The sequence below is a fragment of the Indicator indicator genome, chromosome 2 (genome assembly GCF_027791375.1).
Source record: "Indicator indicator isolate 239-I01 chromosome 2, UM_Iind_1.1, whole genome shotgun sequence".
In the NCBI taxonomy this organism is placed as follows: Eukaryota; Metazoa; Chordata; class Aves; order Piciformes; family Indicatoridae; genus Indicator; species Indicator indicator.
The window spans coordinates 52,883,843-52,897,608 of NC_072011.1; the positions used below are offsets into that span (position 1 = coordinate 52,883,843).

The following is a 13,766-nucleotide window of genomic DNA, read 5'->3' on the forward strand; positions in this document are numbered from 1 at the left end:
CTCCAAAATATTCCCTTTGCTCTGTTATAATTTTTTAGTGGTTCCTTCTACAATTTCATTACATGAAGATGCTCTACAAAACAGTGGAGTAGATGGGAAATTACTTATTGACTGTAGCTCAGTTACCTTAACTACCAGTCTTCAGTCTGGTCTTGGGCATGTAGCAGCACATCCCTGTGACTTAATTTTCTTCTCTGAAAACTGAGATAATGATCTTTAGAAGGTGCTTTTTGATTTGCAGATGAAAGCGCTGTGTAGCAGAGAAAGGTTTTGGGGGTTTTGGTTTACTTTGTTGTTTGGTGGTTTGGTTGGTTGTTTGGTTTTTTGCTGTTGTTTTGTTTGGCTGGTTTTGTTGGGTTTGTTTATTTGCTTGCTTTGTTTTTTTTTCTTTTTTTCCCAGATTGTGGGTTTGACAGGCCTGAATGTTGTCTCAAAGCCCAACACCATTTATCTTGACCAACTGCAGAGGAAAACTGATTTTATCTCAGTCAAAATACAGGAGATGTATTATTTCAGTGTTATCTGCAGCTATATGCAATGACTATAAGTGCCTTAGGACTGCTAGCAATACATGTATTAAACATTTTTTTCATGTGTTTAAACCAAGGCTAAAGTAATTCTAGTCTTGTTATAACACAGAAAAATCTCGGTCCTCGTTGGTTGGTGAAACCATGTCATAACCTGTTTTGTATAAAACTGCCTTTAAACTGTGCTTAGGCAACAGCTGGTGGTTTCTCCTGTGAACAGCAGAGGATGTTTAATTAGCCTTACAGTCATCTACATTACAATCAACTAATGCAGTTGCAACATTCCTGATTTGTATTGTAAATGTGACCCTAACTGTGTTCCTAAAATCTCTGTCATGTGCTACAGCTGGGCATACTGACCTGATTGTACAATAAGAAACTTAGCACACTACTAGCTGAAATTCTCATTCCTGAAGTCATATTCTTTATAATGTTTGAAGCTTACCCCAAAAAAATAAAAACAAAAACCCCAGGTTTACTTCTCTAGGATTCCATGCTCTCATTAATTATTCCATTTAATAGTGCTTCTCAAAATCATCTCTTAGAACAGGAATTTGGATTACACAATCCTGGAAAACAAACTTGTTGCCACCAAGCATGAGCTAACATGTTATAGTACTCTACAGCTTATCACAAGCCAGCACCCAGTTTTGGAGACCAGAACAAGACTTGGTTGATTATCTGTGCAAATAAACTACACTGTGTTGAATATTGTAGCTTGCTTAGAGTTGTATTCTGCCTGAGGACTTAATACCTGTGCCTCTTTTCAGCTCTTCAGTAAGAGTTGTAAAATTTTAAAAACATTTTGGCATTTGTGAGTCAAGTGATGAACTTACAGTTCCATAGTTTTTAAGTACTCCAGATGGGATTTAGCATGAGAAATATACCTTTCTCTGCAACTGTTAACTGCTGTCCAAGTTAGAATAGTCTGACAGAAATGAGTAACATTTTTCTGGTTTTCATGGATTATAAAGTTAGGTACATTTAAATGCATAATTTACCATGGTCATTAGGTTTTCAGATTTCTGAAAACAGTGGTCTCCTAAGACAGAAAAAAAATCACTAGATTTTAACAGAATTACTTTTCGTAGCACACCTAGAAGACAGCATACACTGTCGTATACGTATTTTAGTGGCTGCTCACTTCAGATAATTATAATTTTTATGTGTCTCAGCATGAATTTAAGTGTCTCGCAGTGGGCTCTCAGTTGAAAATACTTTGTTGCCACTTAGAGATAAATGGTTTCTTGAGAAGGCAAAGGCTAATGTTATAATCTAAAACATGGGTTATAGAACTGTCACAAACTTCCATACATTGAATTGAGCCATTAACGTTTGCTTATCTGTGTGAAATGGGTGTAAGACCATACTTGGATATGAGAGTACTACGAAATTCTGAATTTTAAGACTTTCAGAAATTAACAGTGAAGTGCACTGTAAAATAATAAAACATCAGCTAGATATAGCTTAGCATTTTGAGGTCTGTATATTGCTTCTAAAAGAGCCCTGGTTTTCATTCTCATTTTTGGTAAAATTAACAAGAAAGTTGCTCAGAGTTAGAGCAATACGGGAATGCTAAGCGGTATATATAAATAGTGATTATTTTCTATGCTATCATATGTATGATACACTAGGCAACCTGGAAAGACTTAAACCACACAAAAACATTTTCCTGGACAGAATTGATACAAAAATGATGCAAGAAATCACAGTATCACAGTATATTAGAGGTTGGAAGGGACCTCAAGAGATCATCGAGTCCAACCCCCCTGCCAGAGCAGGATCACTCAGGGTAGTTTGCACAGGAATGCATCCAGGTGGGTTTTGAAAGTCTCCAGAGAAGGAGACTCCACAACTCCCCTGGGAAGCCTGTTCCAGTACTCTGTCACCTTCACTGTAAAGAAGTTTCTGCTCATGTTGAAGTGAAATCTTCTATGTTCAAGTTTGAACCCATTGTTCCTTGTCTTATCACTGTGAACCACCAAAAAGAGCCTGCCCCCTTCACTTGACACCCACCCCTCACATATTTATACACATTGATGAGATCCCCTCTCAGTCTTCTCTTCTCAAAACTTAATAGCCCCAGGGATCTCAATCTCTCTTCATAGGGGAGATGCTCAAGTCCCCTATCATCCTCGTGGCTCTCCATTGGATTCTCTCCAGCAGTTCTCTTTCTTGAACTGGGGAGCCCAAAACTGGATGCAGTATTCCAGTATGGTCTCACCAGGGCAGAGTAGAGAGGTAGAAGAACTTCCCTAGACCTGCTGGACACACCTTTCTTGATACATCCCAGGATCCCATTGGCTCTCTTGGCCACAAGAGCACATTGTTGTTCCATGGAGAACTTGCTGTCCACCACCAATCCAAGGTCTTTGGAGTCTCCATAGAGCTGCTTTCCAGCAGGGCAGCCCCTAAACTGTACTGGTGCCTGGTGTTATTCCTCTCCAGATGTAGAACCCTGCACTTGTCCTTATTAAACTTCATGAGGTTTGCCTGCACCCAGCTCTCCAGCCTGTTCAGGTCACGTTGGATGGCTGCAAAACCCGACAAGGTGTCAGCTAACCCCCCAGTTTTGTATCATCAGTGAACTTGCTAAGGATACACTCAATCACCTCATCAAGGTCATTGATAAAGATATTGAACAAAACAGGACCCAGTCCTCATTCCTGGGGAACACCCCTGGCCACAGGCCTCCAAGGTGACTCTGTGCCACTGATGATGACACTCTGAACTCTGTTGTGGAGCCAGTTTTCAATCCACCTCACTGACCAGCCATCTATGCCCCATCTCCTGAGCTCTTCTATGAGGATGTTATGGGAGACAGTATCAAAAGCTTAACTGAAGTCAAGATATATGACATCTACTGCTCTTCCCTCATCTACCCATTTGGTCATAACTTCATTAGAAGGCTATCAGATTAGTCAGACAGGATCTCCCCTTGGTAAGTCCCTGTTGTCTACTCCTGATAACCTTCTTGTCTTCCATGTGGTTAGAGATGACCTCCAGGATGAGCTGCTCCATCATCTTTCCAGGGATGGAGATAAGGCTGAGTGGTCTGTAGTTGCCTGGGTCTTCCTTCTTGCCTTTTTTGAAGATTGGAGTGACATTTGCTTTCTTCCAGTCATCAGGCACCTCTCCTGTTCTCCATGACTTTTCAAAGGTGATGGAGAGAGGTTCAGCAACAGTATCAGCCAGCTCTCTCAGCACTCATGGATGCGCTCCATAAATACCAATAAAACTGTTGGAAATTATACTTGGAAAAGGTTAGGAGGGCAAGTGACAGCCAAAGTCAGTAAGATGCACAATGCAGGTGTTTTCTCTCTGCATATTTGTTACATTCTGTTGAAGCATTTCAGTTAGTGGTTCATAAACTATGGCTGTTTGAAGTGGATTTCCCACTGCAATTAGTTGGGTGACTGAAAAGTCATTCTGCAACTTGCCTTAAAAATGGCAGAAGTAACGTTGAGGTCGTTATGATGTATGCAGGATAAGGAGGCATTACTTTTGTCTTGTCTATTCAACCTCTTAACAGAGAAACACTGGAAGACTTTAGAGACAGCATTAAGATAGGTAGGGGCTAATAAGTAATTTGATCAGTTTGTCATCAATGGTGTAGGTGATGTTTTCAGTTATTTCACTGACTGACGAAAGATTTGACCAGTAGGTAAACATAAAAAGCAAGTACAGATTCTCAGATAATACTTAAAGTTATATATAAAACCCACTTTTTAGATATATAATAAATACATGTACAATAAATAAATTTGTATCTAGGCGTAACAAAAGAGAAAAAAAATTTGAGCCAAGGCTTTAATTTAGGTAGTTCGCTAGATTTGATGTTCAAATGAATTCATAGAAATGGGATGTTCAAATGGAGATTAGGCACAGCAAGGGCAACCATGATAAATGATCAAGGACTTAGAACAGAAAGGTCAACAAAGAAGCAAATCTCATGCCTTTTATTTTATTTGTAGTGCAATTCTGTCTTAGCTGCTTTTGTCTCTTGCTGTAACAGAATCTCAGAATGAATGTACCTGTATACAATATCTGTGTACCTGAGTACAATCCTAACAAAAATAGAGGTGAAAGGATATGTGATCTATGGACTCATAAAGTCAGGGAGGAGTGGGCCATAACGAAAATAACTGTCATGTGAAAGATTTGCTTAGTGTCACCACTAAGAACTATATATAGAGGGAATTTACTGTTAAGGGGAAAAAAAAAAGCTCCAATATTATTTACAGTTCATTAACTGGTAATTTGAATCACTAGACAATATGGTCCTGATGTGTCTTTGTATTAGTTTTGGGTTAAATTAATGAGGCGGGAATTATAAAATATTTTTATTTTCCCAAAACCCCACCTCAAAACTATGTACAAAACTGATAGAATTATTTACAGGTTCTATTCGGTCGTGAATTCTTCCAAGATGCTTAATGGCAATTTTGACACAATTTAGAGAGTTCAGAGACTGGAAAAAGCTATGACACAAATAGCTTCACCCACTTATAAACCAAAGGCCAACCAATAACCCTTAGGAAGATATCATCAGGCCAGGATTTACTCACGAGGATTAGAGTAGGAATTTGAAGATAGTCCCTAGCTCACTCTCTCTGCTGACAGGCTCCACAAACTGTCAGTTTGTAATCCAGTTCGAGGCTCAGGCTTTATCCCAGGGCTCTGGACCAGGCACTCGAAGCAAGGCAGGACACTCCAGACGACAAGGCTTGAAGTGAGGTGAGGCTTCAGCAGATGTGAGCAAGGCAGTTCTGAGCGAGGCAGATCTGAGCAAGGCGGATCTGAGCAGGAGCCCCTAGGCTCCCGAGCCACTTGTATATACACAAAATGCCAGAGGTCGCTTGGTCCAATGGGGCACTAAAGCTAACATGTAGCCGCCCAATGGAAAAGCCTTCTGCCAGGCTATGACCATAAAGGGCAGAGGCCAGGACCTCGTATCTGGGGCAGCTTATGTGCTCTGACCCCAGATGGGCATCTTGTTTACCAGGCAGGCAAGGTCCCGTCCCCTTTGTTCCTTTTCCCATGTTGCCCTGTTTTTTGCGGCGGGAAGAAGGGGAGAGAAAGGACCTGTCTAGACCTGTCTGGATTTGTACTGGCCCATGTGTCATGGCCTACCACCACAGACATAATGTAATTTCTGCAATTATTTACATTTTTTTTTACTGCACATTATGCTAATAGATATATTCACAATGTTTAAAAATAATATTTTTAGAATAGGAAGGAAAGACATAAATATCTTTTATCTACCATAACCATTGCTATGGCTGCAAACCTCTTGCAGTTCTTCAAGTCAAGACAGTATGTGTTCACTTAAGTAACAAATATTTTTTATATGTTTGATTTTTTTTTCTACCCTTCCAATATACTAACAATATATAAACAACTAACAAACACCTCTGCCCCCTTTTATATTTATAAATAATTTTATTATTGTTTATGTTAATGTGTCTGTCTGGATCATTGCTCGGCAGGTTTAAATTCAGAGGCTAACACTTCTGCACAAGTTTGTAGATTAGTAAAAATCACAGTACTTTTACACTGCTTGCAAAGGTCAAAGAATATTTTCCTATGATGAAAATTATTCAGAGTAATTGCATTTAATATGTCAGAGGCAGTTAAAAGAAAGCAGAAGCTGTAAGATAGTTTTATTCTTGTGAAGCATACAAATTGTAAAACACAATAATGCATTTACTGTGGGAAAGTTTCTTACTAGCATTTATGATAGATAGGTGGTAGGAATTAGAGCATAGGGACTTGAGATCCTGTTACATAATGTTTTAACTGATTTAAGCTGATGTTGTCATAGTACTGTCCACTCTCTCCTGCATGTCTCCATTCCATCTTGTGATCTGAGTCAGGCATTTCTCTTAACCTCACAGTGCAGCAGTTTGGAGACCCAAGCTGTATACATGCTGGTATTACTAGAAAAGTCTGCCTAGTTTAATGCCCGTTACCATTTTAACCATCTCACCAGGCAGTTCAAGATCACCACCAAAGTTGTCATAAAGGAGCAATGACAGCATGCAAGTGGGGGATGGGAGAGAGGGTGAGAATGTGGTAACATTGCCTTGAGGTGTTTTAAACTGCTGGGAGCCGCCCCTGTAGGTTCCCGTCCTGCACCTGCATGTGATTCACTGTCACCTTAGACATGCCAGGTAACCTCAGTCACCTTCTCGGTACTAGAAACCTACCCAGTGGTGTTGAGTAGGCTAGATGAGACAATGTGATTACCAAGCCATAGGGCTACTGTAGGTATTTCTGTCCACTAATGTGGGCATCCAGTTGACCCTGAATGGTGTCAACAGGAGCGCTCCAGTAGCAGTTTCCATTAGTAGGTAAGAAATATGATGGTCCTTACTAGAGAAACACCTTGTTTGCTTTGGGAACAAATTTATACTTTAGAATTTGTGATATGCTGTGGTCTCTGATTTTGTAAATGAACTGTAAAAAAAAAGTGCAGGTCCTTTTTTAAGAGCATAAGACTAGACAGTTAAGAAATGTAAGGTGTAAGGTTCTCTATGCATCCTAATGGCACTCTCCTTTGCACTCATTCTGTTCACCAGCCAAAGCATGGCTTCCATGAAGAAATGAAACTATATAAAAGGATAGGAAATATGATTGTATTTTACAATAGTAGCTCACTGGGCTTTATTAGCACAGACTTAACCTTGCAGCTCTAGTACTAACAACTAAACTGCCATCTTCTCAGTTACCTGCCTGTGTTGGCAGAGATGGAGAATTTTGTTTCCCAGAGGCAAAAGGCATGACTTAGTACAGAGCGGGGGTTGGGTGAGGCTAAGGGAAAATATCTGGCTTTCTTCTCTTTCAACCCCAACCTGGCAGAGCATCTGCCTCTAAGCATCTCAGTGGGGAAGCTAGAAACACGTCACATGCAGAGTGCTTGGCCCATTTCTCTGGATGAATGGGATTGCTCCAACTCCTCAGGTGCTCTTTGATCTGTATATGTGTATATGTATACATATATACATGAAGTAGGTTTTATCTGACAGCTTTTGAATCTGGCAAGAATGTGGAAGAAAAGCTATATTTAGTTTCTGCTCTTTGTGGTGTCCACACCAGGTGAGATTTTGTCATCCGAAGCTCTTTCTTTTTCTTTCCCTTCCAGTTTTGTTCTATTGTGTGCTCTGACATAAACTGCAGTAATGTGAATTCAACTGTTAGTGTTTTTTGTATTCTACTTATTGTTTTGGTCTTTTACCAAAAATTATAGTGAAGAATGCATGCAGGGATACATAATGCTGATTTTTAACATTTGGTAAGAACTGAATGGAATTTCAAAGACAGAAAAAAGTCACTTCACAGGGCTGAGGTGGTTTTCTCTGCTTGAAATCACAGGCTGCTCCAAATTAGGGAATTTTGAGAGCCTCTTAGAAAGATCTCAAGAATTCCAGCCAGGCCAACAATATGCCACCAGTCTTAGGAGTTAACACTGTTTTGTTGAGGGTTTCATCATCATGCGGTAGCTTAAATGTTTAGTGCTCCTTGTCTGTCAGTGGTCCTACTACAAAAACATCTACAGTAATGGAAAACTCTTCAACTGATTAAGTTGCAATCAATTAAGTAACATTTGTTACTGTCGAATGAGAAATGCTTGCTAAATATAGCATATAGTTTTACTTCTTGCAGAACATTTGTCTTTTGTCCACCACACGGGGGACCCCCTTCAGTTCAGATTGGTGCTCAGCTTTCATGAATTGTCAGTCCTATGTTCAAGGTTTCCCACTCTTCCATGAGTTCCTGTGCTTCTGTTGTTCCATACTGTCCTCTCAGTAACACCTGCAGTCATCTCTAAGAGGGCATAAAGTTCACAGTGGAATTTTCTACCTTGATTTATTATTATTATTATTGTATTTTGTTAAGAAATATTTATGATGGATTGGTTCCATCAATTTTTGTTCTAGAGGTAGTTTAGAGATTTTATAACAATGCACTAGTGAGTTTGTTGCACCTTATTTATTTACCCAATAAACTTCTCAAGGAAGGTTTGTTTAACTCTATTTCCTAAGTATGAGTAAAAGAACAGTGCTTGAGTAAATATTCTCAAGCATTATTATAGGAAGCACAGCATTTAATTAGGTGGAATGATAATCAGATCAATGGTTCCCAGTTTCTGATGGAAAACATCATTGTGTTTCAAACCCAAAAACTCTTTCAAAGTGCCAGTCAGGAAGGTAGGGAGCAGGATGGGGAACACCAGAGGAAGCATTTGGAAAACAGTCACTGGCATTTGGAGAAGTTCACGCAAGCTTTAGAATCCTTAACTCTTGTACTCTTACGATCCGTGTTAGAAAACACCTGGCAAAAAACGTTCTTTTAAAAACTTTTAGTGTAGAAAATGTGCAATATTGGGCTGGATTACTTTTTCCCCTCCGGCAGAACAACTCCCAGGAACAGTTTGGACAGATCTTTTCAATGGAATATATTTTCATCAGGACATTTAAAAAATGTTATATTATTTTATTTTATTTTTGCAAAACAGCTTCTCTGTGAGATCGGGAAAGTGATTTGGGGTAAAGTGGTGTGACGCTGCCGTTGCATTCCCCCTACCCCTGTGTGACATATACTGCCCCGCTGGCTGCGCTTTCCTCACAGCCCCCTCGCTTCTCGCCGTACTGTAAGAACTGCCCCGGCGTGCGGTTCCCCTCCCCAGAGCGCAGTTCAGCGCTTGTCTCAGGGCCCGTCACACCACCCAGCTCTAGGCAGTGGCCTCCGGGGCCAATCACGGACCGTCTCCGCCCCGCTACTGCTCTGCCACTTCCAATAGAGTTTGAATGCTTCCGAACCAGCCAATCACGAGGGCCAGCGGCCCGGCTCTGCGTCCTCGTTGCTAACGAGACGAGGCCCGCGTGGCTGGCGGTGTTGCGGTGGGACCAATCAAGTGCGCTCGGGTTGTGCCGCTGCTTGGGTGTGCGCGAACGGCCGCTGGGGCAACGGCGGCTTTGAATTGCGGCGGGGAGCTGTCTTGCTGTGCTGTCCAGCCCTCCTCCGAGGGCTGTGCTGTGGGAGCTGAGGGTCCCTGCCTGTCAGCCGCCTACCCAGCAGCAGGGACTCTGGTTGGCGTCATAGTGAGTGAGAGAGCGTTCAGGTGGGGGTTCGGGACGGTTACCCGCCTCTGCGCGGACCGGAGCGGCGGTGCTAGGCAACCCGAGCGGGCTGGTGCGCTGAGGCTCGCCGTGAGCTTCGCAGCGTCGCTCTTAATGGAGCAGGTAAGATGCCCTAACACAGCAGGTAACTGCAGTTAGCTGGGCACTGCCCGCAGCTGTGCCTTAGGGCGGAGATGCGGGCGGTGCCTGCTTTCGGCGCGTCCTAATGAGGGGACAGCAGCAGAGATGAAGAGCCACTCCCTGAGCCTCGGGTCAGGCCCAGTGAGATACGTGACACGCCAAGCCCCTCAGTCCTGGGTTGTGTCTGTCTGTCCGTCGTTGAAATCTAGTTTTAGTTATTTTCAGGTAACTTCTCGCTCACAAGTCATCTCTCAGAGCCTCGAAGAGCAAAGTCATTACAACAACGGAAGATGAAATCCTGTGAGCGTGTCAAATTTTTATTTGGGGCTTGTGTCGTACTGCTTTTTGTGCCAGCATTGTTGGTGCCATAAGCTCAGCATTGTTGGACCGAAAAGCTTATTCAAAGACCAAAGCAGAGCTGCCACCTAAACCAAAGCCGTGGGTTTTCAGGCGGCTTTCACGCTAAGCACCACTGAAATAGAATGCAGTCTGACTGCTAATAACCGTCTGCAGCGTGAGCAGATGTGAAAAGAACGTTTCTTTAGCAGTCAAATGCAATTATAAATATAATCGTTAGGATATTATTGTTAAGGGATTGATTATTTAAAATACAATTTTAAATTTCCAGAAGTGTGTCAAAATAGGACATAATAGGACATCAAAGTTGCTGCTTAGTGTTTAGATCAGGAAGTTTGCACAGTTTTGGAATACTATATTCTAATCACTGATAAGCTTAAAAAATGTATGTAGGTTTTTGGGGGATTTCTTTGGGGTTTTTTTGTTTCTTACAAGGAAGGCTTTTTTAACCTCTTCCATGGTCTAATTGTAGTTGTCTTTGTGTTTCAGGCATAGTACTGTCCATTTTGTATTAAACAAGAATCCTGTCAATATGAGCTGGGCTGTAGAGGAATGGAAAGAAGGCCTCTCCCCCAGAGTACTACAGAAGATTCATGAGCTGGAAAGTCAAGTAGATAAGCTTAAAAAGGAGTGTCAGCAAAGACAATTCCAGTTAGAGTCTTTAGAGGCAGCTTTGCAAAAACAGAAACAGAAGGTAATGTAGGTGCTCCACTCATTTCCCTAAAATGATGTTTTCCATGCCAAACATAATTATCAAGATGTATTATCGGGTGGTTGTTAGGGGGTGAGTTAGTGTTTTATTTCTTCCTACTGACTGACTGGGAAAGGTAGCACAGAAATAGAAGCTTATCTCTATCTTGCTTCACCTCATCACATTCTCCCTTCTGTTTAGTTTTCATTGATTAATAGAATTCTTACCTTCTGTCCATGTTTGGCATGATTGTCCATCTCCAGATGTTTATGTTTACAATAAGGCTTTCTTACCTCTCTTAATTATTAGAAACATAAATTGCTTTATGCTCATTAAAATAATAACGAGGCCTATTTAGGTAATTAGGACCTAATTCACACTTCATCTAACTCTGCACTGTCAGCCCTCTATTCAGGAAACCAGAGACCCTGTCATGCTTCATATCCAAAGTGATTCACAGAATCACAGAATGTTAGAAATTGGAAGTTACCTTGAAGTCATTGAGTCCAATCCCCCTGACAAAGCAGGTTCCCCTAGGGCAGGCCTCACAGGAACACATCCAGGCAGGTATTGAAAGTTTCCAGAGGAGACTCCACAACCTCTCTGGGCAGCCTGTTCCAGTGCTCTGTCACCTTCACCATAAAGAAGTGTCTCCTTGTGTTGAGGTGGAACCTCCTGTGTTCTAGCTTGTACTTGTTGTTCCTTTGTCCTTTCACTGAGCACCACTGAAAAGAGACTGGCACCTTCATCTTGACACCCACCCCTCAGATGTATTCATTTGGTTAATTTTTCTTTTGCAATGTTTGAATACAGCTCAGAGGAAAATTTAAAAGGTTGCATTTATTCCCCTTAGGCTGCTACAGCTTTCTAGCAAAACTTAAGCCCAGTAGGTTTCTTGAAGTTTCTTCCTGTGAGCTTCTAGGTACTTATTTCAGACATCCAGAGGAACTGCTGTGCTCCCCAGACACTGAGCTTGTGCCTAGTCTGATTTTGTTCATATCAGAGAAAATTTTAAAATGAGGATTCAGTGCTGTCAGAAGTTTGAAGTGCTATGAAGAACCTAGCAGTATGTAAACTTTGTTTTTAAAACAACCAAGAAGGACAGGGAACTTCTTGGAAGAGTCCAGTTCAGAGCCACATCTTCCTTACAAGGAGAGACTGAGGGAGCTGCATCTCTTTAGTTTGGAGGAGAGGAGACTAAGGGGTGACCTCATTAATGTTTACAAATATGTAAAGGATAAGTGCCAAGAGGATGGAGTCAGGCTGTTCTTGGTGATGTACAATGCTAGGACAAGGGGCAATGGGTGGAACTTGAGGCATAGGAAGTTCCATGTCAACATGAGGAAAAATGTTTTCACTGAGGGTGATGGAACACTGGAAAGGGCCCCCCAGGGAAGTTGTGGAGTGTCTCTCTTTCTCTCTCTCTCTTTTGCTCTGGCAGCAGGGTTGGACTATATGATCTTTCAAGGTCCCTTCAAGCCCTTAACATTCTATGATTCTGTGGTAATTGCACAGAAGTGTAGAGAGAACTTGAAATTTTTGAAATGGTCTATATTCCATCTAGGTTGAAAATGAAAAAAATGAAGCTGCAACACTAAAAAGAGAGAACCAGAGCTTGATGGAATTGTGTGATAGTCTTGAGAAAGCAAAGCAGAAAGTGTCGCATGATCTCCATGTAAAAGAATCTCAAGTCAGCATTCAGGCAGGACAGCTGAATTCCAGCAAGAAAAACATTGAAAGGCTAGAGCAAGAACTGAAAAGGTGAGGACATGCTGTATGCCTCTAACCTATGTATAATGTCTGTTTTCTCATATTTTATTTAATGTGTCCTTTATGATCTTTTAGTTTCTCTTAATCTAATACTTCAGATTTTGGGACCAAAATCCCAAAACATCTGTCTATTTCTATATACACTCATGAATATATGCATTTCTATATAAATCTGTGCCACTTGAAGCTTCCTGGTTAATGTGGGGAAGCAACCAACCAACCAACCTAGCACAACAGAGTCACTTGGCAAAAATAACCTGTGAAGAGCTTTGAGTTGCAAGGAGTGTACGTGGACAAATCAGTCTATAAGATCAAATCTAACAATAAAATGCAACTGCTGGATGAAGGAGGCATGAACATCTGTTGGAGTAGAAGAGGAAGCTGCCAAAAGCAATGGTGCTGTGTCTGAATCACTGAATCCAATTGCTTTGGTGAAGTGCTTAATTCGTAACACCTCAACTTGTAAATATTTTTTATGGAGACAGTATCTGTACTGTCTGTGGAGGTAGAATGCAATTCATAGAATAAAAGGATCCTCTCTAATGTAGACATCTGAAATCTTTAATGGGAAAGTGCTAAACAAAATGGAACAGTTGCCCATAGCGAAGTGAATGTTCTCTGTTAAACTTGCACTTAACAGAGTCACCTTCCATTCTTAAATAAAGGTATTTCTGAAACTCTGTGGATCAATAAGACTGAGTCTCCTGCCCAGGCAATAAACTGTTGTGATAGTAATGTTGAATTCCTGTCACAGAGATGAGCGAGTCTGTGATACCAGGTTTCTTAATGGTTTGGGTTTATTTTTTCATAGTCTACATCCTTTAACTTTTGGATGGCATGCCTCATATGTCCTAATAGAAGCAAATAAAAAGGAGGCTGTATTGATTTTTTTTTTTTCTGGTTATTTTTCATTTTGCTCTTTGGGAAAACTAAAGATAGTTGAAGTATTTGATTGGTGGGAGAAGATTCTGAATTTCAACAAAATTCATGGCACGTATAAACACCCCTTTTTTTGTGAGAAGTTACTGAGAGCTGTCAAGGGAGTTCCTGAAATTCCACAGGATTGATAGAAACTCATTTGTGTTTTCTGTATCTACTTTGAAACGTTGAACCAAAGAGGTTGTGGGCTAGGACTATGCACTCCATTTACCCATT

General features: G+C 41.1%; 1 protein-coding gene across 1 annotated transcript in view; it reads left to right on the top strand.

Annotated features, from left to right (window-relative positions):
• The first annotated feature begins 10,682 nt into the window (after positions 1 to 10,682).
• CENPF (centromere protein F) overlaps positions 10,683 to 13,766 on the top strand; it is a 41,630-nt gene continuing 38,546 nt past the window's right edge. Inside the window, exons 1-2 of the mRNA XM_054399000.1 lie at positions 10,683 to 10,844; positions 12,406 to 12,602. Of these exons, the coding sequence (XP_054254975.1) occupies positions 10,683 to 10,844; positions 12,406 to 12,602 (359 nt within the window). The remainder of the gene's footprint in view (positions 10,845 to 12,405; positions 12,603 to 13,766) is intronic.